Here is a 27181-nt window from a genome sequence, read left to right on the forward strand (position 1 = left end):
TACCAAATTCATTGATTACCTCTAGTAGTTTTCTGGTAGCATCTTTAGGATTCTCTATGTATAGTATCATGTCATCTGCAAACAGTGACAGTTATACTTCTTCTTTTCTCGTTTGGATTCCTTTTATTTCTTTTTCTTCTCTGATTGCTGTGGCTAAAACTTCCAAAACTATGTTGAATAAGAGTGGTGAGAGTGGGCAACTTTGTCTTTTTCCTGATCTTAGTGGAAATGGTTTCAGTTTTTCACCATTGAGCACAATGTTGGCTATGGGTTTGTTATATATGGCCTTTTTTATATTGAGGTAAGTTCCCTCTATGTCTACTTTCTGGAGGGTTTTTATCATAAATGGGTGTTGAATTTTGTCAAAAGCTTTTTCTGCATTTATTGAGATGATCATATGGTTTTGCTCCTTCAATTTGTTAATATGCTGTATCACATTGATTAATTTGCATATATTGAAGAATCCTTGCATTCCTGGGAGAAACCCCAATTAATCATGCTGTATGATCGTTTTAATGTGCTGTTGGATTCTGTTTGGTAGTATTTTGTTGAGAATTTTTGCATCTATGTTCACCAGTAATATTGGCTGGTTGTTTTCTTTCTTTGTGACATCTTTGTCTGGTTTTGATATCAGGGTGATGGTGACCTTGTACAATGAGTTTGGGAGTGTTTCTCCCTCTTCTACATTCTGGAAGAGTTTGAGAAGGATAGGTGTTAGCTCTACTCTAAATGTTGGATAGAATTTGCCTGTGAAGGCATCTGGTCCTGGGCTTTTGTTTGTTGGAAGATTTTTAATCACAGTCTCAATTTCAGTGCTTGTGATTGGTCTGTTTATATTTTCTGTTTCTGCCTGGTTCAGTCTCAGAAGGCTGTGCATTTCTAAGAATTTGTCCATTTCTTCCAGATGGTCCATTTTATTGGCATATAGTTGCTTATGGTAATCTCTCATGATCCTTTGTATTTCTGAAGTGTCAGTTGTTACTTCTCCTTTTTCATTTTAATTCTATTAATTTGAGTCTTCTCCCTTTTTTTCTTGATGAGTCTGGCTAAAGTTATCAATATTGTTTATCTTCTCATAGAACCAGCTTTTAGTTTTGTTGATCTTTGCTATCGTTTCCTTCATTGCTTTTTCATTTATTTCTGATGGGATGTTTATGATTTCTTTCCTTCTGCTAACTTTGGGGTTTTTTGTTCTTCTTTCTCTAATTGCTTTAGGTGTAAGTTTAGATTGTTTCTTTGAGATGTTTCTTGTATCTTGAGGTAGGATTGTATTGCTGTAAACTTCCCTCTTAGAACTGCTTTTGCTGCATCCCGTAGGTTTTGAGTCATCGTGTTTTCATCGTGTTTTCATTGTCATTTGTTTGTAGGTATTCTTTGTTTTCCTCTTTGATTTCTTCAGTGATCTCTTGGTTATTTAGTAGTGTATTGTTTGGCCCCCATGTGTTTGTATTTTTTTACAGATTTTTTTCCTGTAACTGGTATCTAGTCTCATAGTGTTGTGGTTGGAAAAGATACTTGATACAATTTCAGTATTCTTAAATTTACCAAGGCCTGATTTGTTACCCAAGATACGATCTACCCTGTAGAATGTTCCATGAGCACTTAAGAAGAAAGTGTATTCTGTTGTTTTTGGATGGAATGTCCTGTAAATATCAATTAAGTCCATCTTGTTTAATGCAACATTTAAAGCTTGTGTTTCCTTATTTATTTTCATTTTGGATGATCTGTCCATTGGTGAAAGTGGGGTGTTAAAGACCCCTACTATGATTGTGTTACTGTCAATTTCCCCTTTTATGGCTGTTAGTATTTGCCTTATGTATTGAGGTGCTCCTATATTGGGTGCATACATATTTACAATTGTTATATCTTCTTCTTGGATTGATCCCTTGATCATTATATAGGTCATTCTTTGTCTCTTGTAATAGTCTTTATTTTAAAGTCTATTTTGTCTGATATGAGAATTGCTACCCCAGCTTTCTTTTGATTTCCATTTGCATGAAATATCTTTTTCCATCACCTCATTTCCAGTCTGTATGTGTCTCTAGATCTGAAGTGGGTCTCTTGTAGACAGCGTATATATGGGTCTTGTTTTTGTTTCCATTCAGCTGGTTGTGTCTTTGGGTTGGAGCATTTAATCCTTTTACATTTAAGGTAGTTATCAATATGTATGTGCCTATTACCATTTTCTTAATTGTTTGGGGTTTGTTATTGTAAGTCTCTTCCTTCTCTTGTGTTTCCTGCCTAGAGAAGTTCCTTTAGCATTTGTTGTAGAGCTGGTTTGGTGGTGCTGAATTCTCTTAGCTTTTGCTTGTCTGTAAAGGGTTTAATTTCTCCATTGAATCTGAATGAGATCCTTGCTGGGTAGAGTAATCTTGATTGTAGGTTTTTCCCTTTCATCACTTGAAGTATGTCCTGCCACTCCCTTGTGGCTTGCAGAGTTTCTGCTGAAAGATCAGCTGTTAACCATATGGGGACTCCCTTTTATGTTATTTGTTTTTCCTTCGCTGCTTTTAATATTTTTTCTTTGTATTTAACTTTTGATAGTTTAATGTGTGTCTTGGCATATTTCTCCTCGGATTTATCCTGTATGGGACTCTCTGTGCTTCCTGGACTTGATTGACTATTTCCTTTCCCATATTAGGGAAGTTTTCAACTATAATCTCTTCAAATATTTTCTCAGTCTCTTTTTTTGTCTTCTTCTTCTGGGACCCCTATAATTCGAATGTTGGTGCATTTAATACTGTCCCACAGTTCTCCGAGACTGTCCTCAGTTCTTTTCAATGTTTTTTCTTTATTCTGCTCTGCGGTAGTTATTTCCACTATTTTGTCTTCCAGGTCATTTATCCCTTCTTCTGCCTCAGTTATTCTGCTGTTGATTCCTCTCTTTAGTTCTTCTAGGTCCTTGTTAAACGTATTTTATATTTTCTCCATTCTATTTCCAAGATTTTGGATCATCTTTACTATCATTACTCTGAATTCTTTTTCAGGTATACTGCCTATTTCCTCTTCATTTGTTTGGTCTGGTGGGTTTTTACCTTTCTCCTTCATCTTCTGTGTATTTCTCTGTCTTCTCATTTTGCTTAACTTACTGTGTTTGGGGTCTCCTTTTTGCAGGCTGCAGGTTCGTACTTCCTGTTGTTTTTTGTGTCTTCTCCCAGTGGGCAAGATTGGTTCATTGGGTTGTGTAGGCCTCCTGATGGAGGAGACTGGTGCCTGTGTTCTGCTGGATGAGGCTGGGTCTGGACTTTCTGGTTGGCAGGACCACGTCTGGTGGTCTCTTTTTGGGTGTCTGTGAACTATCATGATTTTAGGCTGTCTCTCTGCTAATAGGTGGGGTTGTGTTCCTGTCTTGCTAGTTGTTTGACATAGGGTGTCTAGCACTGTAGATTGCTGGTCGTTGAGTGGAGCTGGGTCTTAGCATTGAGATTGAGGTCTCTGGGAGAACTTTCTCCATTTGATATTACATGGGGCTGGGAGATGTGTGGTGGACCAATGTCCTGAACTTGGCTCTGCCACCTCAGAGTCTCAGGCATGACACCTGGCTAGAGCACCAAGACCCTGTCAGACACATGGCTCAGAAGAAAAGGGTGAGGAAGGAAGGGAGGGAGGGAGGGAAGGAGGAAGGAAGGAAGGAAGGAAAGGAGAGAGAGAGAAGAATGAAATAATAAATAAAATAAAGTTAGTAAAATGTAAATAATTATTAAAAATTAAGAAATTAAAAATTAATTTAAAAAAAGAAAGAGAGCAACCAAACCAAAAAACAAATCCATCAATGAGAACAAGAACTAAAAACTATACTAAAAAAAAAAAGGGACAGAAATAACTCTAGAACAAATGGCAAAAGCAAAGCTATACAGACATAATCACACAAAGAAGTGTACACATACACAAAAAGAGAAAAAGGAAAAAAAAATATATATATATAAAAAGGAAGAGAGCAACCAAATCAGTAAAGAAATCTACCAGTGATAATAGGCTCTAAACAGTAAACTAAGATAAACATAAAAGCAGAAACAAATTAGTTGCAGAAAGCAAACTCCAAGTCTACAGTTGCTCCCAAAGTCTACCGCCTCTATTTTGGGATGATTCGTTGTCTATTCAGGTATTCCACAGATGCAGGGTACATCAAGTTGATTGTGGAGCTTTAATCTGCTGCTCCTGAGGCTGCTGGGAGAGATTTCCCTTTCTCTTCTTTGTTCTCACTGCTCCTGGGGTTCAGCTTTGGATTTGGCCCCATCTCTGCATGTAGGTCGCCTGAGGGCGTCTATTCCCTGCCCAGACAGGACGGGGTAAAGTAGCAACTGATTTAGGGGCTCTGGCTCACTCAGGCCATGGGGAGGGAGGAGTACAGAATGCAGGGCGAGCCTGCGGCGGCAGAGGCCAGCATGACGTTGCAGCGGTCAAGCATTTACTTTTTTACTAGCATCACCAGTATATGTTTTCCTGCCTGATGAAACCTTACCAATGCCTTTAGTCTTCATGATATGTTACTTTTGGTGATGCTTTTGATTAGAGTTGGAATTGAAGGCACAGTAAAGGGGACAAAATGCATTTTGTCTTATTTAAAGCACTGAAATAAGCAGTAGAATAACTTCTTGAGCTTTTACTAAGACTAGATTTTGACATCCTTTTTCGATCTGTCCTCACAGAACTATGGATAAAATTAAGAAAGCACAGAATGGAAAACTACCACTAATTCTGAGGGGACATTTAACATGTGTTTTTATCTGAAGATGATATCTAAGACCCTTTCTGACATCATAGGTATATTACTTTGTGAAACTTTACCATTGCCAAATAATTAAGTTCATGTATTGGGAAAAATCCTTCAAAGAACGAGACACTGTTTTTTCAACACTGCTAATATAAGGGCCATATTTAATATGATTTAAAGCGTGTTTAATTAAATGTTTGATTTTAAGCTATTGTTTATACCTTGCTTTGTTCCTACAAGTAATTGAAACAACTAGTCCAAGTTTATTTTTCAGTGGTATATTTAGTCACAAAGATTGAAATGAAACTAAGTGATTAGAACCCACAGTATTTCATAATACAGGAGTAAAGTTGTGGAGAAATGGTAAATTGGGGGAAAGTTAAGTCGCTGATACTTTTATGCACTGCCTTTCCAGGAGATTTCAGAGGCTGTGGAGTACTCTAGAATGAGGCATGCTTTCGTACAGCTAATAGCCAGTGGACAAGCAGAAAGAGTCAGTCCCCTTAGAAGACTTTACATTTATGGAAAGAGGATCAGTGCAACTCAAGAGTAGCTCTTATGTGAATGCTATCTATACACCTGGCTAGCTTTCCTTACCATCTATGGCCATCTGGCCTTGACCTTAGACCTCTGACAGTCTTGCCTGGCTTCTGCTGTGCCCTTTATAAAATGCTGGCAGCCTACATCTTTTCTCCTATTATGTAAAATCTTATCCTCTTTATTTATCTACTGTCCCTGATGAATATGGATCTGATCTTTCTAGAACCCCAAGAAATTCTTTAATAGCCAGAAGTTTTGACTGCTGCCTACTTTAAGGTCAGGATAATGTTCTCACATGGGCTTAAGATCTTGAAATTTCCCTGAATAGACAAAATTAATCCATTGTCTGGTGGGGGAGGGATAAGGAAGTCCCCTGAGGAGTGGCTGACTTTCTTGAAAAATGTTTTACAGTAGTATTTAAGTGGTCCCCTCTAGGATCAGTACCATTCTCAAATACATCCAGTTTAGGAAATCTTGACTGTCTTTGTTACTTGGTATTTTTCTTTATTTTCCCTGTCACACCACCACCACTAATTTCTTCAGTATCTTAATGATCAGACTGTTATGTGATCGCACTGGTTTTTTAATTTCATAGAATTTCTTGTACTTGCCAAGTACAAAGTGTATGTTCAACTAGGACACAAACAAGATTTTGTTATATGGAACTAGTTATTACTAGGCCAAGCCATATGAAATTGCTGATGGTCAACTCTTGACCTACAATAATGGCAATTTCATATGGTTTAACCTAATGTAATATCTTCTGTTGAAATTAATTCTTTGTGAATAATCAGTCATACCTTTATATCATCTGGAGGATAGTTTTTTTGGTACCTTTTTAAGCTGTGTTTATAGTTGATCAAGTTGTGTTCTTTTGGAAGTTTGAAAACATTCGGATAGATGTATTTTTTATCTAAATTTTTGGCTAAAGGTTCATAATTATGTAGATCGAACTCTAATTTTCAAGACACTTGAGTTTACATTTTAATGATGAAGGGTAGCTACTATTGATGAGCACCATTGCCACAATAACACAGGTGCTGTCAAGTGGTTTTTTGTGTTTGTGTGGTGACTTGGTTTTTTTTTTTCTTTTTGAATTCTCTCTCTTTGTATTTTCCATAACATCCAGCAAAAGAGTCCAGAGAGGTCTGAAGTATACCCAACATTACTGTTTATGAATTCTTAGGCATAACTGCTCCATTCCCAATAATTGGTTGAGCTTAGATTTAAGTGGAAAAGTTAATTGGATGGTAGGATTTCCTAATGTTTTTTCTCTGTTTTAGCAATTCCTTGGTGATTAGTGCAGAAGTCTTCCACTAGCCTGTGCACTGTTGCTGTGTTGCTGATGTTTGGAATGAGAGGGGTGTTAGTTAATAGTATTTACCTTTATCATCGCTGCTTCTCATTCAAGTGTGGTGTTCAGATAAGGTCTGCTCAGGCAACTGATGTAACTGCAGCTTGCCGCTGACATTCCCATCATTGCTTCAGAGTGTCTCAGGAGAATAGCAGCTGTTCTTTTCTAGCGAAGAGTGAAGGGGAGCATCTCAGAGAAAGGCAACTTAAGTGCCTATAAGAAAGCATGCTGACTGATTCTGTTCTCTTGCCAGGTACAGATTCTGGCTATTTTAACCCTTTTTCTCTGGCAAGAAATAATCATAAGCTCCTCTTCAGAGGTCTCTTTGATATATGGTGGGGGAGGGCACTTTTCATTCATTTTTTTTTTCTCCTTTTCAATTGGACTGGTGTGGGAAAGAGGAAAGTTTTGTAGAAATGTACATACATATTTCATTTTTTTCATATTTAATTTAATGTATAACAGATGGACTCCCTAAAAGTCAATATAATAGGAGAAGGCATATTTCAGCTTTCTGATTAGCAAAGATTGAAAAGTAATTAGTACTCAGTACTAATGAAAGTATAGAGAAACAGGTGTAGTGTAAGCACATATATGCTTTCTGCAGGATATTTTAGTAATTGTGTGTGTGTGTGTATCTATCTGTATACAGATGTGTATGTAACTGACATGACTTCCAACCTAAAAAATCCACTTTTAATAATTTGTCAGACTAGAATATTTTTATAAGTTCATAAAGATATACATACAAAGCATTCTGTATAGCAGTACAGTAAGACATTGGAAACCACCTAAATACACATCTACTATCTATAGGGGATGAATTCATTAGAAAACATCCATATAATGGAATATATCATATAATCATTAGAAAGAATGATGTATATGTGTATATGTCAGGATGGACATGACATATTAAATTTAAAAAGTGGAGATGCTAAATGGTATGTAGAGTATGATCCTGCATTTATACAAATTCAGTTAAAATTAAATACAATTATATAGATCAAGTATCAAACCTTTTAAAGGTAAAAACTAACACTAAGCAATATCTTTCCATTAAAATATTGACAGTAACATTCATTGAGTCAAGTAGGGCACTGAATGCAAATATGTGATAATATGAATTGTGCTCACTGCAGTGGAAATTGGTAGAGGGATGCTCCATCTTTCTGAAAAACAGTATTTTAAAAAAGTTTTAAAGCATCCATATGCTTATACAGAGTGACTATATAACATTAATGATAATAAAATGGTTCATATTTATAAAGCACTATTATTTTTTCAAAGCATTTTTTTAAACAAGTTTCTTTTCTTTTTTCTTGTTTAAAATTTAATTAATTAATTAATTAATTAATTATTGTCTGTGTTGGGTCTTTGTTTCTGTGCAAGGGCTTTCTCTAGTTGCGACGAGAAGAGGCCACTCTTCTTCGCGGTGCGCGGGCCTCTCACAGTCGCGGCCTCTCGTTGCGGAGCGCAAGCTCCAGATGCGCAGGCTCAGTAGTGTGGCTCATGGGTCTACTTGCTCTGCGGCATGTGGGACCTTCCCAGACCAGGGCTTGAACCCGTGTCCCCTGCATTGGCAGGCAGATTCTCAACCACTGCGCCACCAGGGAAGCCCTCAAAGCATTTTTATACTCATAATTTTCTTTCCAAATCACTCATTGTGTTACCTAGTACAAAAATGTTTATTATTCTCTTTTTATCGGTTTCCTTTCCTGAAATAAGGACGTTGAATGATACACTGTAGAAAAATGCTTTTAGCGTTAAAGGGTTTTATCTGTGAAGATGCAAATGTAAAGACCTCTTAGGGAAAGGCACAGCAATGCTAAAAGGAGTAAGAGAAACAAAGAAACACTTCAAACCAAGTGCATAGTGTTATGTGTTTCTTTATGGCATTTTCTACATGAGTTTGGCATATGTGCTGGTCATTTACCTGTTTGCTATACCATTTATTCCCTGAAATGTCTTTGGTGTGTTCTTTATCTCAGGGAACTGAACTCTAAAGGCTACCTTTCCCAGACTTCCCTGCCCACTAGGTTTGGCCATGAGGAAGCACTGCAATAAGATCAAAGGTGGGAGGATGGGAGAAGCCAGAGTATTTTTTTTCCTTCTCTCTGCCTTGGACAGCATCACCAGTGATGTGTGAGTTTCCTTCCTGATTCAAGCTTCTGTTGGATGGGACCTTCCTCTGTGGTCCCAGTTCCTATCTATCTTTTCCCATTGTGTGAACCTTTGTACCCTATTGGTGGGCATGCAAAATGGTACATCTGCTATGGGAACAAGTACGGAGTCTACTCAAACATTTGAAAACAGAACTACCATTGATCTGGCAATCTCACTTCTGGGTATATATCCAAAAGAATTGAGATCAGAATCTCAAAGAGATATTAGCGCTTCCAAGCCCAGTATTATTCACAACAGCCAAGATGTGGAAACAACCTAAATGTCCAGTGACAGGTGAATGAATAAAGAAAATGTGATATATACATACAATGGGATATTATTCATCTTTACAAAAGAAGGAAATTCTGCAATATGTGACAGTAGGGATGAACCTTGAGGATGTTATGCTAAGCCAGTTACAGAAAGACAAATACTGCATTATTACACTTATATGAGATATCTAAAATCATCATATTCACAGAATTCAAGACTAGAATGGTGGTTTCTGTGGGCTGGAGAGAGGGTGAAATGGGGAGTTACTAATCAATAGGCACAGAGTTTTCTTTTTTTTTTAACATCTTTATAGGAGTATAATTGCTTTACATTGTTGTGTTAGTTGCTGCTGTAAAACAAAGTGAATCAACTATACATACACATATATCCCTATATCCCCTCCCTCTTGTGTCTCCCTCCCACCCTCCCTATCCCACCCCTCTAGGTTGGTCACAAAGCACTGAGCTGATCTCCCAGTGCTATGTGGCTGCTTCCCTCTAGTTATCTGTTTGACATTTGGTAGTGTATATGTGTCCATGCCACTCTCTCACTTCGTCCCAGCTTACCCTTCCCCTGCCCCGTGTCCTCAAGTCCATTCTTAACATCTGTGTCTTTATTCCTGTCCTGCCCCTAGGTTCTTCAGAACCATTTATTTTTTTTAGATTCCATATATACGTGTTAGCATACGGTATTTAATTTTCTCTTTCTGACTTATTTCACTCTGTATGACAGACTCTAGGTCCATCCACCTCACTACAAATAACTCAATTTCGTTTCTTTTTATGGCTGAGTTATATTCCATTATATACATGTGTCACATCTTTATCCATTCATCTGTTGATGGACACGTAGGTTGCTTCCATGTCCTGGCTATTGTAAATAGTAGGCACGGAGTCGTAATTAAGCAAGAGAAGTTCTGGGATTAGTTATAAACCATGTACCTGTATCCAACAGTACTGTACTGTACACTTAAAAATTTGTTATGGGGAAAAATAATACAAATCTACAGTAACAGAAACAGTGTGGTACTGTAATACAGACAGACATATATAGATCAATGGAACAGTATAGAGACCCCTGAAATAAATCTTCACCTAAAACAGTGTTTTTAATAGTTGAATAAAATTTTATTATATCAATATATATCAATGATTTAATTTTCAGTGTTTTGATAATTAGGCTAATTAAAAAATTCCGTTTTATATCTTTTCAGTAACTTGTCTATTGCTGTTAAAGGCAAAATATATTTATATGTTTGAATGATGTACTTAGCTGCATTAGTTAGCTAGATCTAATTAAAGCCTGCTAAATGCCCAGCATAGTTCTGTGTTTTTTTTATATATTTAATCATGTTTAAAAGATCAATATCAATGTTCTAGTTTTATAGATTGGGCATGGAGGCTCAGTGCAATTGCATAACTTGCCCAGAGTCATATTGCTAGTAAGTGGCTCAAATGGAATTTGAATCAGGCAGATCTTTTTCCAAGTTTGTTCTGTTACTCCATCATGCCTAATACACATTGGCCTTGAAAGTAAAATGAAAAAGGCATAACTTATTCTGTGAATCATAGACCTTGGAATATTAAAGCTAGAGTAGGACAGCCACAGAACAGTGACAACATACACTGTCCTTGGCTCCTTACATTTACATTATCTTTTGCTGTGCAGCTTCTTTATGGACAAGTTAGTTGAAGAAAAAAATGCATGTCACCACTTAAAGAAAAATCAGGTTTGAAAAGATAATGCCTTTAATCACATGTCCAATAAATGTCAAACATATATCCAAAGTGGATCTTATTTCCAACTTAAAGCAAATGGTTAGATTTCAGCTGCATAATTAGCCACTAATTGGAATATGCACATTTGTAATAGTTAATGAGCAACAATAAAGAAGAGTATGATTACTGTGACATATGATATTTCTCTTATGTTTCTGATAAACAGTTTTTTCATATCGATTTGCTGTAGGTACTAGGGTTTGGAAAAATTTTTCTTAGGGAAGTTTCACACAGAGGTGATATTTTATCTGAGTCTTGAAAGACAGCTAAGTGTTCATTAGGTAGAGGAGTAGGGAAAAGACATCCTTGCTCTAAGAAACACAATGAACAAAGGGTCTGAGTTGGGAAAAACGTGTGGTGAACCAAAGAGGTGGTGAGTAGAAACCATCCCTATTGCGTGCACGCACGCACACGCACACGCACACGCACACATTCGCATGCATATATATTTCTCCTATTTTTTGAAAGAGTAATTTGATTCTCCTGTTTTCTACGTGTTGTTTCTTTTTAAATTATATTTGGCATATAACACTGTGTAAATTTAAGGAAAAATATGTTGATTTGATACATTTGTATATTATAATATGATTGCCATTGTAGCATTAACTAGTTCCTCTATCACATCACATGATTACCATAACCATTTTTGTCGTGGGAATAATTAAGATCTAGTCTTTTAGCAAGTTTGGTGATTAATATAATATTGTTGTCTATATTCACTATATTGTGCATTAGATCTCTAGGACTTATTTATCGACTATTTTGTACTCTTAAACAACATCTCTCCTATCTCTCCTATTTCCCCACCTTCCAGCCCCTGGTAACCATTAGTTCAGATTTTTAGATTCCACCTAAAAGTGATATCATATAGATATTCCTGTTTTCTGATCTCTCTCCCTAAGTGTTCTCTCTTTGCACAGCAAAATGGACAATATTTTTCTAAACAAACCAGTTTCTTACCTTTATTATTTTAACATAATTAATATTTTGTAATATTTAATATTGAATAAGTCTCAAAACAGCTATTAAAATAAATTTATCTGCAACATTAGTACCTGTGAAGGAAATATTAGATATAAAAATAGATATAAAAATAGAATACAGGACTTTGAGGTATTGATGGTCTAATTGTGGGGCTGGAAGGTGGGGCAGGAAAATTGGTATATCTTATAAGATCATACTTTGTCCTTTGGTTCTCTGGCCTATTACAGTACTAGGACTTCATTCAACCAATCCTTAAATGTCAGCATATGAATTCCTCTTCAGCTCCTTTTCTTTTACAAAAGTGCCTCTAATAGTATAATTTATTTCTTATTCTCATTCTTTTGTCTTCCATGTCATTGATTAATAGAATGGATCTACAACGTCCAATTACTACATAGAATATCCTCAGAAAAACTTAAACAAAAGTAAAATGTTGAGGACCAGGGGTTTTTTTTCCATCCTAATTCCCATAATTAAATTGTCCTTGATAAATGCAGTGGGGAAAGTCGCTGTGCACTGGCACTGGGTTTTGAACTTAGAGTTTGTCTATCTATTATAATACAATTAAAAGATAATAGGGTTAGGGCTCTTAATTCAATAACAAGACACATATACTGTGATGGAAGCGGGTTACATAATTCATAATAAATCACTGAGAGGAAATGTGCACATCAGGTGTCTCACATATTTCCATTTGGTGGGTCAGAGTTTAAGGAACTAAGCTGTAACTAGAGAATTCAATCACTGCCTGAAAGGCTGCTGCTGCTTTGCCTAAGGATGGCTCTTGCAGGTTTCTGGCTGATGATTTTCTCAGTCAGTGCCCTGACTTCCAGCTTGAGTTGAAATGAGATTATTTACAATTACTAGATATTTTAAAATACAATTTTGTTGATTGTGATAGGAAAATGTAAAGAATAAAATAAAAATTTTCACTAATTTTACCACCTATATTTTTACATATAACCTTACAGCTTGTTTCAATGCATATATATATACATACACATATATGGGTATATAGGTATATAAAAACACATAAATATTTAATATCTCTCTTATTAATGTGTCTATTAACAAAATCTGGTATAATAGCATTAAAATATTATAGAAATTTCATTTACTATACTTAAAATATATAGCTAGAATTTTATAAACTCTTAACATGATTTTTAATGGCAACATAATTTACTATTGGCTTTTTTTCTGGTATAGTTGCTGTGTGAGATGTATTTTGGTTGCTTCATTAGAACTAGCTTGACTATAGGTACAGTTCTCATTTTTGAATGGTCATTTGCTCATATACTACTTTCGTAATGACTTCCCATTGGAGGATGACTGCTTGAGCAACAGCTCATTGTTCCGTTGAAATCAGGCTTTATTGGCTTTATGAAATTCATGGGCATTTCTCTAGGTAAAGCAGTCCTTCTCAGAATAGGTTAAACTCTTATAAATTGGGTAAGGAGTGGGTTTGGGGTTTGTTTTGGTTTTTTTTTTTTTTATTTGCTTTTTGTCTTTGTTTTTTGTTTTGCCTTAATTATAGGAGATATGTATTTGGGCCATATCCAGGAAACTCTAAATCTAAAAATGTTTACAGTAAGACCATTTTCAAATTTGGAATAAATAATTATAAGGAAATTAGTCTTTTGGATGGCTGCCAAAAGAAAATTGGCCAAATAGTGGTTGGCTGTACAGAGATAGGGTATCTGTGAACTGAAAACAAAAATAAAGAAAAAACAGAACACAAACACACACAATAATTCTGAGTCCAGAAGGGGGAAACGCTTTGCTTTAATTTGGGAAAGAATAAAATAACTTATTCCCATGGAAACCAAACCATTCCTCTCTTTAACAATGAAAAAACACAAAATTAGACATATGAACTACTCTTTAAGATGCAGATTGTTTTTAGTTAAAAAAAAAACAAAACTACAAAGCAAATGGCTTTAATAATACTTATTTTATTTACCAAGAGTTTATGCAGTAAAATATCTTATTCTCTTCTTATAGAAAGGTCAAATCACAAGCTGGTGAACTAAACCAGGAGTCTTTGTTAGCTAATTAATCAGGTGGGGAATGATCTAGTGGAGTAAGATTTAATGGGAGTATGCTTTTTCTCTCTATTTTATGTGATAGACTTTTCCCTTGTGTGTAAAAATATTTCTATCAAATTTTCCTACATAAGCCTCCAGTTTTCCATCTAAACTGCAAGCCTTTATATTTTCATAAAAGTCAAGGTTTGTGAAACACATGTTAAATAGTTAAGGAATAAAACAGCAAGTACAAAAATAGTAAGAGTTAATAAATTAAACATTTTAAATCATTTAATATATAATGAAACAAAATGAACTTGGTAGATATTTAATTATTTTCCCACTGATTCAATTAGAATTTTATTCAGCTTCACATTAAGCCATGATTGTGGCTTAGTCAAAAAGAGATTTATTTATTTCATTCAACAAGAATTCCAGGTATAGGCATTTGAGGGCTAGTTTGGTAACTCAATTATTCCATTGAAGAAAAAAGCTAAATCTATCTTCCTGTTTTATCATCTTTAGTGGAGGATGTTCTACATGCATGTTCCAGAGTAATAAAAGAAGAAAACAGAATAGGGCAAGAAGATTTTTGCTTATATCTCATTGGCAGAACTATGTCAAGTGGTCATCTCTAGTTGCAGGGGAGACTGGGATATTTCACAGAAGCAGGAAAGGGAAGGAGGTCTTAAAAGGTTGCTGAGTGAATGAACTTACTGTATCTGTCACCTTCCACCTCTCTGAGCATTCTATATTTATACACAATATTTATATCTTTCTCTGGACTTTAAATAAAATGAATTCATCCTCTGTCTTCCAAGGCAGATAATCCCCAAATTATATCCAGTTACTGTATTTAGCTTGAAGTCTAGGATATTTGGGTAATCTCTCCCTCAGCTACATGTTTGGTTCTTTGTGATCCTTAGGTCTATACACTAAAGACAAGTCATCTTCTTCTAACATTCCCAATGTATTACTGTGGAGAGAGAAGAAAATAGGATAATAGCAATTTAAAAAGTCTTATTCAGTAAGAGGGAACGTAGAAAATATATGACTGTCGGTGGTATATAGCAAATATAATAGAGTCCTGCTGGGTGGGTTACTCAGGACTTCCTGATGCTAGCAGCAGAAGTAGTTAGTTGGCTAGCCAATTTGGCAGGCCCTGGTACTTCTTTCTTGGCGAATTTCTTTTATCTTTTTTCTCCAAGTCCTTGGTTCTACATCTGGGGAGACCTTCCTTGACCAATGTGCCAATGCCTACTAAAATGAAAGTAAAAGAAAGAGGGCTCCAAAAAGAATTAAAAGGCATTGCATATCTATAAAACCATAAATTGGGACCATCCCAGGAAATCCAGGTAAATGGTTTTCCTAGCTGGGAATAGATTCTCCTTGAAGTCCATTTCCTTTTGCTGTGAGTTCAAGGACCCAGAAATTACTTTAAATACAGCTGTAGTGAGCCTGAGGCACATTTGGAAAATACCAGACTCTGGAAATTTTACCAGGCTTCCAGGAGGTGGGTTTCAAGACCATTTTATGAGTAACCACATCAGCCTGGAAAATGTAACTTGTTGCTACTGACTCCTTTGTTCTGACCAATTCCTCACTCTTAACCTAATGGCTGCTGCCTCAGCCCCTGCAAAACTGCATGCTAAGGTGCAACACCATTAATCTGATCTTTGCCACTAAGTTCCCCTTCATTGTCACTTAGAGATTTCCTAAAGGAAAGTGTATGAAACACCCTGGGGCAACAGTTTCGTATGTTTTTGAAGTTGCACTCAGAAACCTCTGCTTGTATACATACATTTTGTATACAGAAGCAGCTGGCTGTTCTCAACCCTGCAAGGTTCCAAATTATGATATTCTCAGTCAATTTATATTGCAGGACACAAGCAGAGTGAGCCTCTGCTTGTAGGGAAAGGTAGCTGTGCTCCCTTGGCATCTCTGCTTAGAGACTCTCTAGCTCTAGTTTGAGTGCATCTCTACCACAGTACACTTTTGAAAGCAGCAAGATTTAATAAGCACATGCCAGTATTCTGAATTTTATTCCTACCATTCACGCTAATAAAAAAGCTTCAGTTGGCATGTGGTCACAGTTCCAAAGTATAGCAAGCAAAAGTTTGACCAGCAGTTTCGCTACTGCATTTCAAAATGCATTAGCTTTCGAGCCTGAGGTAATTAAATCTTCACTGTTTGCCCTCATTGTCTCCTCCAGAGAGTCAATTTCACATTTTAAGGCCTATTATTGAAGCTCCCTTCATTCTTTAAAAATTATTTCATTGATCAGTATTCTTAGTTGCAAACAACAGAGTCTACTCTAGTTAGCTTACACAGAAAAAAAATTATTTCATAGACTCTTAGGTCACTCAGGAGATTTTGGAGAGGTCCAAATGCCCACCTCTAAATCTACTGTGCAGAAACAGTGTCCAATTATATCATGGGGTTTCTTTGGAGAAAACATCATTGCCACCATTGATCAATACTTTGTCCCTCAGGACTGGAGACTCTACAATAAAGTACAAAAGACCACCACTATTGTTGCCGAAAGAGCAAAACCCCACAATACAGTCACTGGCTCGCTTTGCTCAATTTGAGTTCAGATCTTCCTTGAATGCAGGTCAAATATCTGGACCATAACTACAAAGGAATCTAAGAATGTATTTGATCTAGCTTGTCTTGAGAAGACGAGGAACATAAGGAGAAATGTAGCCAAAATGGAAGGAGAATGTTTAAAGATGCTGGGTATCCATATGTGATGATTTGATTTAACAATATCTTACATGCTTACTGGGATTTTTAGCTTATCAATAGGACTCTGTGATGTCCACTTCCTCAACACCCATTGCAATTAAGTTATCTTTATGGTACACAATTTTCTGAGCATGGACATGTTATCATAGATAACTGTTGCAAATAAGATATATACCTTAGAGAAAATATCCCAAAGATTTCTGATCCATATTTGATTACGTCCAGTTCAATTAAAGGAAATAGAATGGAATGGGGTAGGATTTTCTCTTATTAATATTACTTAACTATCACAACTTTTTTTCAATATCCCTGATACCTGCAACATCCCATGGGTGGAATAGTCTGTGGGAAATCTTATTTACTATGTAATATACTATGCCTTTCTGGCTTAGATAGATTTAAAACAAGTTGCTAACATCAGATGCCATTTAGAGAAGTTATCACGGTTGTTAACTTATCCACGTCTGTTTTCAGTGAGTGCCATAACTCCACAGATCGAATCAAAGTCAGAGTGTGGGATGAAGATGATGACATTAAATCCAGAGTGAAGCAACATTTCAAAAAGGAGTCAGATGATTTTCTGGGACAAACAATTGTAGAAGTGAGGACCCTGAGTGGAGAAATGGATGTCTGGTACAATTTAGGTGACTGTCTTTATATCTACTTGAAAAATGTTAAATAAAATTCCAGAATATCTGTGGAAGGTATTATATTCCTATATAGGTAAAAATAACCAGTGCTTTTCTCGAACATTCTCATGGACTTCAGGCAGTTTAGTTTCATTAGAAATTAAGGTGATAATTATTCAAACTCTGTATTATTGAAAGATATTGGTAAATTTGAGATAAAAAGAGAAAAGTCTTTCTAGGAATCAACTGGGTGTCTTTTAGGAGAAAAATATCCCATTCTGAATTTTTAATTCATAAAGTATAGCTTCAAAAAACCTTGCCAAATGTGTAGAAAATAAATAACCTATGACTTTATAATGTCTGAGTTATTTCCTTTTAGTCCCTTAATGAATTTTGGCAATAAAGGAAAAGTGTCTTTTGGATATTTTGCAAAGATGATATAAAAGTAGGCTTTAGCAGGCAAAGCCAGATACACATGTGGACTTCTTATTCTGATGATGAAGATATTGAGAATATGTTTAATTGACATGATTTTAAAATGGAATTTTATTATGGAACCAAGAATTGAATAAAGATAAGTTTTAATTTGACTTTTACTACAATTGAATAATAAGCTAGAATCTTCAGTGCTGACTTAATAATAGTAAATATATATGGATCACCTCATTTTCTATAAAGGATATGATCCAAAATGGCTTTATCATATCATCTGAAATGTTTTAATTAAATTTTTAAGGTCTGGTTGTGAATCTAAGAAAGGTTTACATACTCCCAGGATTACGAAGTGTTTCCATTTAGGATACCAACTTATCTTAGCAAATTAAAGAGTGCTTTTGACTTTTTAAAAACATACGTACTTCAAGTAATGTAATATTTGGCAAAGTAAAGGGGTAAGGCCACAAAATTAATGAATATCTGAATTATATAATAATTTAAAGAAGGAGAGATATATAACTTATCTGAACATAGATGATTCAAGCTAGACTAAAAACTCGTTATCAAAAAATATTTTATTTTGAGGAAATCTTTAAAGAAAATTGGTGCTTCTCCATTATTGGCATAGAGGTTTTGCTTCACTTGTAATGATAATCCTCCTGTATCTTGTTTATACTATTAAATAACTTTATATATGAAAACAGAGATATTAGGCAAGGGTAAACTTCAGGGCATTAACTCTGCACAATACTCATAGGTTGCATTTTAATTAAAGAGGCTTGCCTACGTGAGTTTTTGTTTTTTGCAATAAGTTAACATGTTCTTGAATTGAGGGAGTTAGAATTCAGAACAGAAATTCCTCAAATTATTCTTTTGACAAAACTTACAAGGGTATATTTAGTTTGCAAAAGAATTTGAATGTGCTTTTAATAAAATCTGCCACCCAGCTCTTGTGCAGAAACAGTCCTTCAGTCTATGGAAAGAAAAACATGATGCAACAAACATGGACACCTTTGCCTGCTCATCCTCAATTCTTACTTTTGTGCTGTCATTGCTGATGTTTAACCTTTAGAAGGAGAGAGAACAGTTCTTAGCTTTGTATAAAATCCCACAGTGGGTTCCATCCCCATTAGTACCATATTTTCATTCTTTGTGCAATGTTCTTCCTTCCTCATTACTTAGAATCCGTTCCACCATGGAAGGAGGACTTGGCCAAAAGTCCTAGGCATCTAAGCAGATGTGATGATGGTAGTTAAAATGTTCCCCTGTGATTCCAGGAAAAGGTCTGTGACAGAAAGGTCTCAGGACTTGACTTTCTCTTGGGTTCAGCAGAGAACTTCAGCATTTGTTGAGAATCAACTATCTCCCAGCCAATAGGAGAAACTCTCAAGATCCTGGCAGTCCTAAGGGAAGAACCTTCACAACACAATGACTATTAAATATTAACGATGAAAGTCATCAGACATTCCACAAGAAGAAAGTGGCCTATGTGATTTAACTGTATCTTATTTGGCTAAAAATACAGTTATGCTTAGAAAAAGGGGCAATTGAAGAAGTCTTCACCGCTGACTTTGTGTCACTCTCTCTCTTTATCTTTTGTTTTTGAGATGGGTCAGCTTGCTCCTTTATGTGTTTCATCAGGGCAGTAGGTATCAGACATACGTCTCCTACCTACATTCACACCGGAGGAATTTTGTGACTATGGTTTTCTTTCTCTCAGAGCTACTACTCAGTTCATATTAGACACACGTGCATACACTTACACATTATTAGACTGAATTGGCTACATACAGATTCCATTCAAAGAAAGAGTGAATCTAACACATAAGTAAACACAGGCTGTAGACTATAGGTCTTCATGAATCACTGACAAACCTAATAACAAATGTTTTTGTTAGAGCTTTGACTCATTTTTTCAAGGACAGAAAGAAAGAGTGGGGCTTTTAGATAAAATACTTTCCTCGTTAATTTTTTCTTTTAGTTATTTTGCTTTTAATTGCCCAAATAATTAATTTCATTGTATAAACTGATCTAGTACACAGAAATTTATATCATAATGGTAGGGTCTTCTTATTGAGCTTTTCTATTTGAAATATTTATATCACAGTTTGACAATCCCAGCGACATATTAGGCACATTATTTTAAATTGTATTTAGCAGAATCATTATGGTTAATCAGACCTGATCTAGAAAAATGGCTTTTAGCAATATAAGCCCTTTTTTAAAGCTTTCGAGAACTTGTATAAGAAACATGATGTCAAAAATCACTGACCAGTTATTTTTTGCTTTATCAGAGAAACGGACAGATAAATCAGCTGTGTCTGGGGCCATTCGATTGAAAATCAATGTGGAAATAAAAGGAGAGGAGAAGGTTGCTCCGTATCATTTACAATATACATGTTTACATGAGGTAAGTAAATTGAATTGTATTAATAACAAAACCTAGGAAAGATTGTATTGTTTATGGATCATGCAACAAAATATTCGTTTTAAAAATAGAATTGAATTAGGTTTGTAAAATTGTCCCTGAAGTTCTTACTCTGTACTATAGCGAGTGATGTGCTAGGATATCCCATAGCCTATGTATTACCCCCTGAAGACAACCCCCTGGTTGTCTTTTTCTATTTCTTGCGGTACGCGGGCCTCTCACTGCTGTGGCCTCTCCCGTTGCGGAGCACAGGCTCCGGACGCGCAGGCTCAGCGGCCATGGCTCACGGGCCCCGCCACTGCGCGGCATGTGGGATCTTCCCGGACCAGGGAACGAACCCGTGTCCCTTGCATCGGCAGGTGGACTCTCAACCACTGCGCCACCACGGAAGCCCGAGCTGGTTGTCTTTGAATGAGATTTAGAACAAACATACGAGGCGGGTTTTAATAAATGAGGCAATAAGGTGATAATGAACAAGTAGACCAAATTAAATTACCGTTCTTCCAGGGAGGAAGAAGAATATTAGAAATCATTCATTGAAGAAATAAGTCATGATATTTTGGAAGCATTGTAAATATATAGTACTTTAATAATGGAGGAGAGGATCCAAATCATGATAGTTTGTGAGAATTCTGAGTAAGTGTTCAGATTTTGTTGAAGACTTAATTAGTATTATCTATTAAATATAAAAATTCTGACGTTGTAGCAATGGCTTTGGAGAGCTAATGTAATTAGCAGTAATTTTGTCTTTTCTTTTTCTGAGTACAACAGAGGGCTTTATACATACTGAAGCCTCCTCCATTTTAACTACCCTTTGCACAAACACATCTGGGTGGCGAGTATCAGAATGGAGTTTTCCATCCATGGATAGTAGAGAATATACTACCCAATAGAAGGAGCCTGGTTGGCTTAGAGAGAGGTAGAGACCACCCAATTTGAGTCAAAAGGGCAGATTCATCAGTTCCCGTTTGCGCCTCAGTGTAAAGGCACAGACAGATAATCTTGGGCTTTTATTATTGGATGCTTTGCAACTGAGAGCTTAGTTAGACATGTCACCAGAGCTTTTCCCTGATCCAAATGACACATCCCATGTATCAAAAAATATGAAGTGAAGCTGAGGAATATGCCTTTTCCCATGTTCAAAGGGTACAGAGGAAGTACCTTCCTAAGAAAGAAAAAGATAGCTGGGAGAATCTTTGCCTTTGTACATGATTTTTCCTAACTATATCTATGAAAATGTATATATGTAATTATTTTCACCTCCATTTTACGAAAGAAGGAAATGAGGAACAATATTTAAGTCATTTACACATTATACAGTCATTAGATAGAGAACCAAACCTTACTTTCCTGACTCCAGTATAGCCAGTGATAATCCGTCAAGAAAGGTGGTTCAGTTTTTAGACCAATAAATCCCTTGAACTGGCAGGATGGGGAGCCAACACTGGCCTTAAAATGCGGGTAGAAATTTCGGATCACAGGCACAGCATCATGCTTTGTTTTTCGGAGTCTTCTGTTGGTCCAAGACACAAAAAGAAGTGAAATCCAAGACAGGGTCCTTCAGTGACCCAGGCTGCCTCCATGCAGCAGTTTCTCAACTTCTTCAAAGCAGAAAGGAATTCTTTGTAGTGATTTTTTTCATTTCAGAGTTCTAAAAATATTTATTTTCAACCTGAATTCATTGTCATGACTCATGCCATTTTGCAGCCAAAGTCCTTTAGTATTATTTGCATACCTAGATGGTGTATTAACATAGCCCAAACACATTATTCGTCCAGAGCTTTATAATTTACTCAGAGCCCATGAATGCAAAAGATGTTCCGGAATGTAGAAATGTTTACATGAAAAAACATTTACTTCCTTCTAAAATGATTTGGTATATCTGAAACACTTAAATCATTGATTCCGTATAAACTTAGACAGGAATAAAATCAGAATTTGTATAAAGATGAGGTACGTTAGAATGAAAATCTGAGACATTTCTATTATTCATAGATGCTGATGAAACATTATATGCAATTATAAGTATAATTGACTGAAAGTTACAGTTAAATATATCTGGCCTAGTCTGAGAAAACTGAACATTTGAAAACCACTTACTTTTAGAATTTGTTCCATTACTTGACTGAAGTGAAATCTAATGGTGGAGTGAAAATCCCAGAGGTCAAAGGGGATGAAGCCTGGAAGGTTTTCTTTGATGATGCCTCCCAAGAAATAGTTGATGAATTTGCCATGCGTTACGGGATTGAATCCATTTATCAAGCTATGACGTAAGTATTATAGAACATTTACATTATCAAAATCTCTGTTGAAATCCAAAGGGGGACTAGAAAGAGTGTTCATTTCCCTTCTTCTAAATCAAATGAAATTTTGATTAAAAAGACAGTTACATTTTGGATGTAATTGATTGGATGCTGGCTACTTTCTCTATTACAGCTATAAAGTATTAAGGATTTGGTAACTCACTACCATCATCTTCCCAATTCTTATTCTGTAAAATTTCTACCTTACTTCAGACCTATTGAGTCAGAAACTCTAAAGGGGAGGCCCAGCGATCTGTGTTTTAATATTCCCAACACGTGATTCTCGTACACTCTGAAGTTAGAGAACCAATGCCTTACTTGATATCTGAGAAAACTAAAGCCTGATGATTAAAGTGAGTCGTCCAAGGTTACAGAGCCTGTTAGCATCAGAGACACATCTAGAGTCCTTATGGTGTTGACCGTAACTTTAGACTATATCCTTCCTTCCTATATTTATCTCAGTGCTGCTACTTTGGCGAAACCAAGATTTATTGACCACCCATAGAACCCAAACACTACAGTAAATGTGATCGTGTAGAAGTGAGCCATACAGAAACACACCCCTTACTGAGGAGTTTCAGTAAGGATTTAGAATGGGGTTATATTACTTGTCCAGAGTTTATCTTTTGAAACCTGGTCTAAGTTTATAAGTGCATTCTGTTCAGATATAAAGCATGTATAATATGTAAACTATGTACATATATTAGGACCATTTTTTCATATTAGAGATCAAATCATATTTTCATGTGAACAGAATAGATACTGGCCCAGATACTCAATCATTTTCAGCCAACCTGATGGATATATTAGACCAAAATCTTCAAGGTTTATTGCTCAGAGAATTTAATCAACAGTCATATTTCCAGAACATCATATGTAAGAATGATTTTTTAAAATTTTCTGATAGTGTATGCTTTTTCAGTTTACAGAATGTCCTCATGCTAAATAACAAAGGCTTACAGATTCTTAGGTATGAAGAGGAACTTAGAGGTCACCCAGTTGAAACTTCCTCTGAATCAGGAAACCCTGTTTTTGCATCCCTCACTAGTTGTTATCATCCCTTTGTTTGCTCACCTGCAGTAACAGGGAGCTCACTCCTTTTTCTTTTAATTGAAGTGTAGTTGATTTACAATGTTGTGCTAATTTCTGCTGTATAGCAAAGTGACTCAGTTATACACATATATCCATTCTTTTTTATCTTCTTTTCCATTATGGTTTATCCCAGGAGATTGGATGTAGTTCTCTGTGCTATACAGTAGGACCTTGCTGTTTATCCATTCTAAATGTAATAGTTGGCATCTACTAACCCCAGACTCCCAGTTGACCCCTCTCCCTTTCCCACTCCCCCTTGGCAACCATAAGTCTGTTCTGTATGTCTGTGAGTCTGTTTCTGTTTTGTAGGTAGGTTCTTTTGTGCCATATTTTAGATTCCACATATAAGTGATACTATATGGTATTTGTCTTTCTCTTTCTGACTTCACTTAGTATTATAATCTCTAGTTACATCCATGTTGCTGAAAATGGCATTATTTCATTCTTTTTTAGTATTCCATTGTATGTACATACTACATCTTCTTTATCCATTCATCTGTCAGTGGACATTTAGGTTGTTTTCATGTCTTGGCTATTGTGAACATTGCTGCTATGAACATAGGGGTGCTTGTATCTTTTTGAATTGTAGTTTTGTCTGGGTATATGCCCAGGAATGGGATTGCTGGATCATATGGTAGTTCTGATTTTAGTTTTCTGAGGAACTTCCATGCTGTTTTCCACAGTGGCTGCACCAACTTACATTCCCACCAACAGTGTAGGAGCATTCCCTTTTCTCCATACTCTCTCCAGCATTTGTTATTTGTAAACTTTTTAATGATGGCCATTCTGACTGGTGTGAGGTGGTACCTCATTGTAGCTTTGATTTGCATTTCTCTAATAATTAGTGATGTTGAGCATCTTTTCATGTGCCTATTGGCCATCTGTATGTCTTCTTTGGAGAAATGTCTATTAAGGTCTTCTGCCCATTTTTCAATTGCGTTGTTTGTTTTTTTGTTGTTGTGTTGTATGAGCTGCATACAATATGTGTTGTGTATTTTGGAGATTAAGCCCTTGTTGATCGCATCATTTGCAAATATTTTCTCCCATTCCATAGGTTGTCTTTTTGATTTTTTTGTATGGTTTCCTTTGCTGCATAAAAGCTTGTAAGTTTGATTAGGTCCCATTTGTTTATTTTTGGTTTTATTTCTATTGCCTTGGGAGACCTATGAAAATATGGTATGATTTATGTCAGAGAATGTTTTGCTGTGCTCTCTTATAGGAGTTTATCATGTCATGTCTTATGTTAAATAAGTCTTTAAGCCATTTTGAGTTTATTTTTGAGCATGGTGTGAGGATGTGTTCTAACTTCATTGATTTACATGCATCTGTCCAACTTTCCCAGCACCAATTGCTGAAGAGACTGTCTTTTTCCCATTTTATATTCTTGCCTCCTTTGTTGAAGATAAATTGGCCATAGGTGTGTGGGTTTATTTCTGGGCTCTCCATTTTTTTCCCCCATTGATCCGTTTTTCCCCCATTATCCGTTTTTGTACCAATACCACACTGTTTTCATTACTGTAGCTTTGTAGTATTGTCTGAAGTCTGGGAGAGTTATGCCTCCTGCTTTGTTATTTTTCCTCAGGATTTCTTTTGGAAATTCTGGGTCTTTTATAGTTCCATATAAATTTTTGGATTATTTGTTCTACTCCTGTGAAAAATATCATGGGTATATTGATAGGGATCACATTAAATCTGTAGATTGCTTTGGGTAGTATTGCCATTTTAACAATATTAATTCTTCCAATCCAAGAGCATGGGATATCCTTCCATTTCTTTGAATCCTCTTTATTTCCTTTATTAATGTTTTAATATTCTCAGCATACAAGTCTTTCACCTCCTTGGTCAGGATTTATTCCTAGGCATTTTATTTTTATGGTGTGATTTTAAAAGTTATTTTTTTTACATTCCCTTTCTGATATTTCATTGTTAGTGTAAAAAAATGCAACTGATTTCTGAATGTTAATCTTGTATCCTGCCACTTTGCTGAATTCATATATTAGATCTAGTAGTTTTTGTGTGGAATCATTAGGGTTTTCTATATATAGTGTCATGTCATCTGCATATAGTGACAATTTTACCTCTTCCCTTCCAATTTGGATACCTTTTATTTCTTTTTCTTGTCTGATTGCTGTGACTAGGACTTCCAATACTACATTGAATAGAAGTGGTGAGAGTGGGCATCCTTGGCTTGTCCCAGATTTTAGCAGGATGGCTTTCAGCTTTTCACCATTGAGTGTTATATTGGTTGTGGGTTTGTCATAAATAGTTTTTTTATGTTGAGATATGTTCCCTCTATACCCACTTTTGTAAGAGTTTTTACCATGAATAGATATTGAATTTTGTCAAATGATTTTTCTGCATCTATTGAGATGATCATGTTGTTTTTGACTTTTCTTTTGCTAATGTGGTGTATTACATTGATTAATTTGCATATGTTGAACCATGCTTGTGAACTTGGGGTGAATCCCACTTGGTCATGGTGTATGATCTTTTTTATGTGTTGTTGGACTTCATTTGCTAATAGTTTGTTGAGAATTTTTGCATCTATAGTCATCAAAGATATTGGCCTGTAATTTTCCTTTCTGGTGGTATCTTTGTCTGGTTTTGGTATCAGTGTGATGGTGGCTTCATAAAATGTCTTTGAGAGTGGTCCCTCCTCTTCAATCTTTTGGAAGAGTTTAAGGAGGATTGGAATAAGTTCTTTGTATGTGTGGTAGGTAGAATTCTCCTGTGAAGCCATCTGGTCCTGGGCTTTTGTTTGTAGGGAGTTTGTTTTGTTTTGTTTTGTTTTAATTACAGATTCTAATTTATTTCTAGTGATCCGTTTGTTCAGCTTATCTATTTCTTCTTGATTCAATTTTGGTGGGCTGTATGTTTCTAGGAAGTTGTCCATTTCTTCCAGGTTGTCAAATTTCTCGGCATATAATCGATCATAGTATTCTCTTATGATTTTTTGTATTTCTGCAGTATCAGTTGAGATCTCTTCTTTTCATTTCTTATTTTGTTTATTTGGGTTCTCTCTCTTATCTTCTTGATTATCCTGGCCAGAGGTTTGTCTTTTTTTTTTACCATTTCAAAGAACCATCTTTTGGTTTAATTGATTTTTTTCCTATTTTTTAATCCCTATTTTATTTATTTCTACCCTGATTTTTATTATTTCCTTCCTTCTGATGACATTAGGTTTTGTCTGTTCTTTTTTTTCTAGTGCTTTTAGATGGTAGGTTAGCTTGTTTATTTGAGATTTTTGTTGTTTTTTGAGCAAGACATGTATCACTATGGACTTCCCTCTAAAAACTGCTTTTGCTGCATCCCGTAGATTTTGTGTAGTTGTGTTTTCATTGTCATTTGTCTCAAGGTACTTTTTAATTTCCTTTTTGATTTCCTAGTTGACCCACTGGTATTTTAGTAGCATGTTGTTTACTCTCCATTTGATCGTTTTTTTCTCATTTCTTTTCCTGTGGTTGATTTCTAGTTTCAGGCCATTGTGGTCAGGGAAGATGCTTGAAATAATTTCTATACTCTCAAATTTTTTGAGGTTAGTTTTGTGCCCTAGTACATGGTTAATTCTAGAGAATGTTCCCTGTGCCCTTGAAAAGAATATGTATTTTTTTTAATGTAATGTCCTGAAAATATCAATTAAGACTAACTGTTCTATTGTGTCATTTAGGATCCTGTTGCCTCATTGATTTTCTGTCTAGATCTGTTCATTG

At 35.8% G+C, this 27181-nt stretch overlaps 1 protein-coding gene across 4 annotated transcripts in view; it reads left to right on the top strand.

Annotated features, from left to right (window-relative positions):
• The window catches only part of UNC13C (unc-13 homolog C), a 615854-nt gene that overhangs the window by 262602 nt on the left and 326071 nt on the right, over positions 1-27181 (top strand). For all 4 annotated transcript variants that reach the window (XM_067747577.1, XM_067747567.1, XM_067747553.1 and 1 more), the window contains 3 exons: positions 17059-17228; positions 19943-20058; positions 22183-22346. In XM_067747577.1, coding sequence (XP_067603678.1) covers positions 17059-17228; positions 19943-20058; positions 22183-22346 — 450 coding nt within the window. The remainder of the gene's footprint in view (positions 1-17058; positions 17229-19942; positions 20059-22182; positions 22347-27181) is intronic.

This window comes from Pseudorca crassidens, chromosome 1 (assembly GCF_039906515.1).
Source record: "Pseudorca crassidens isolate mPseCra1 chromosome 1, mPseCra1.hap1, whole genome shotgun sequence".
Taxonomy (NCBI): Eukaryota; Metazoa; Chordata; class Mammalia; order Artiodactyla; family Delphinidae; genus Pseudorca; species Pseudorca crassidens.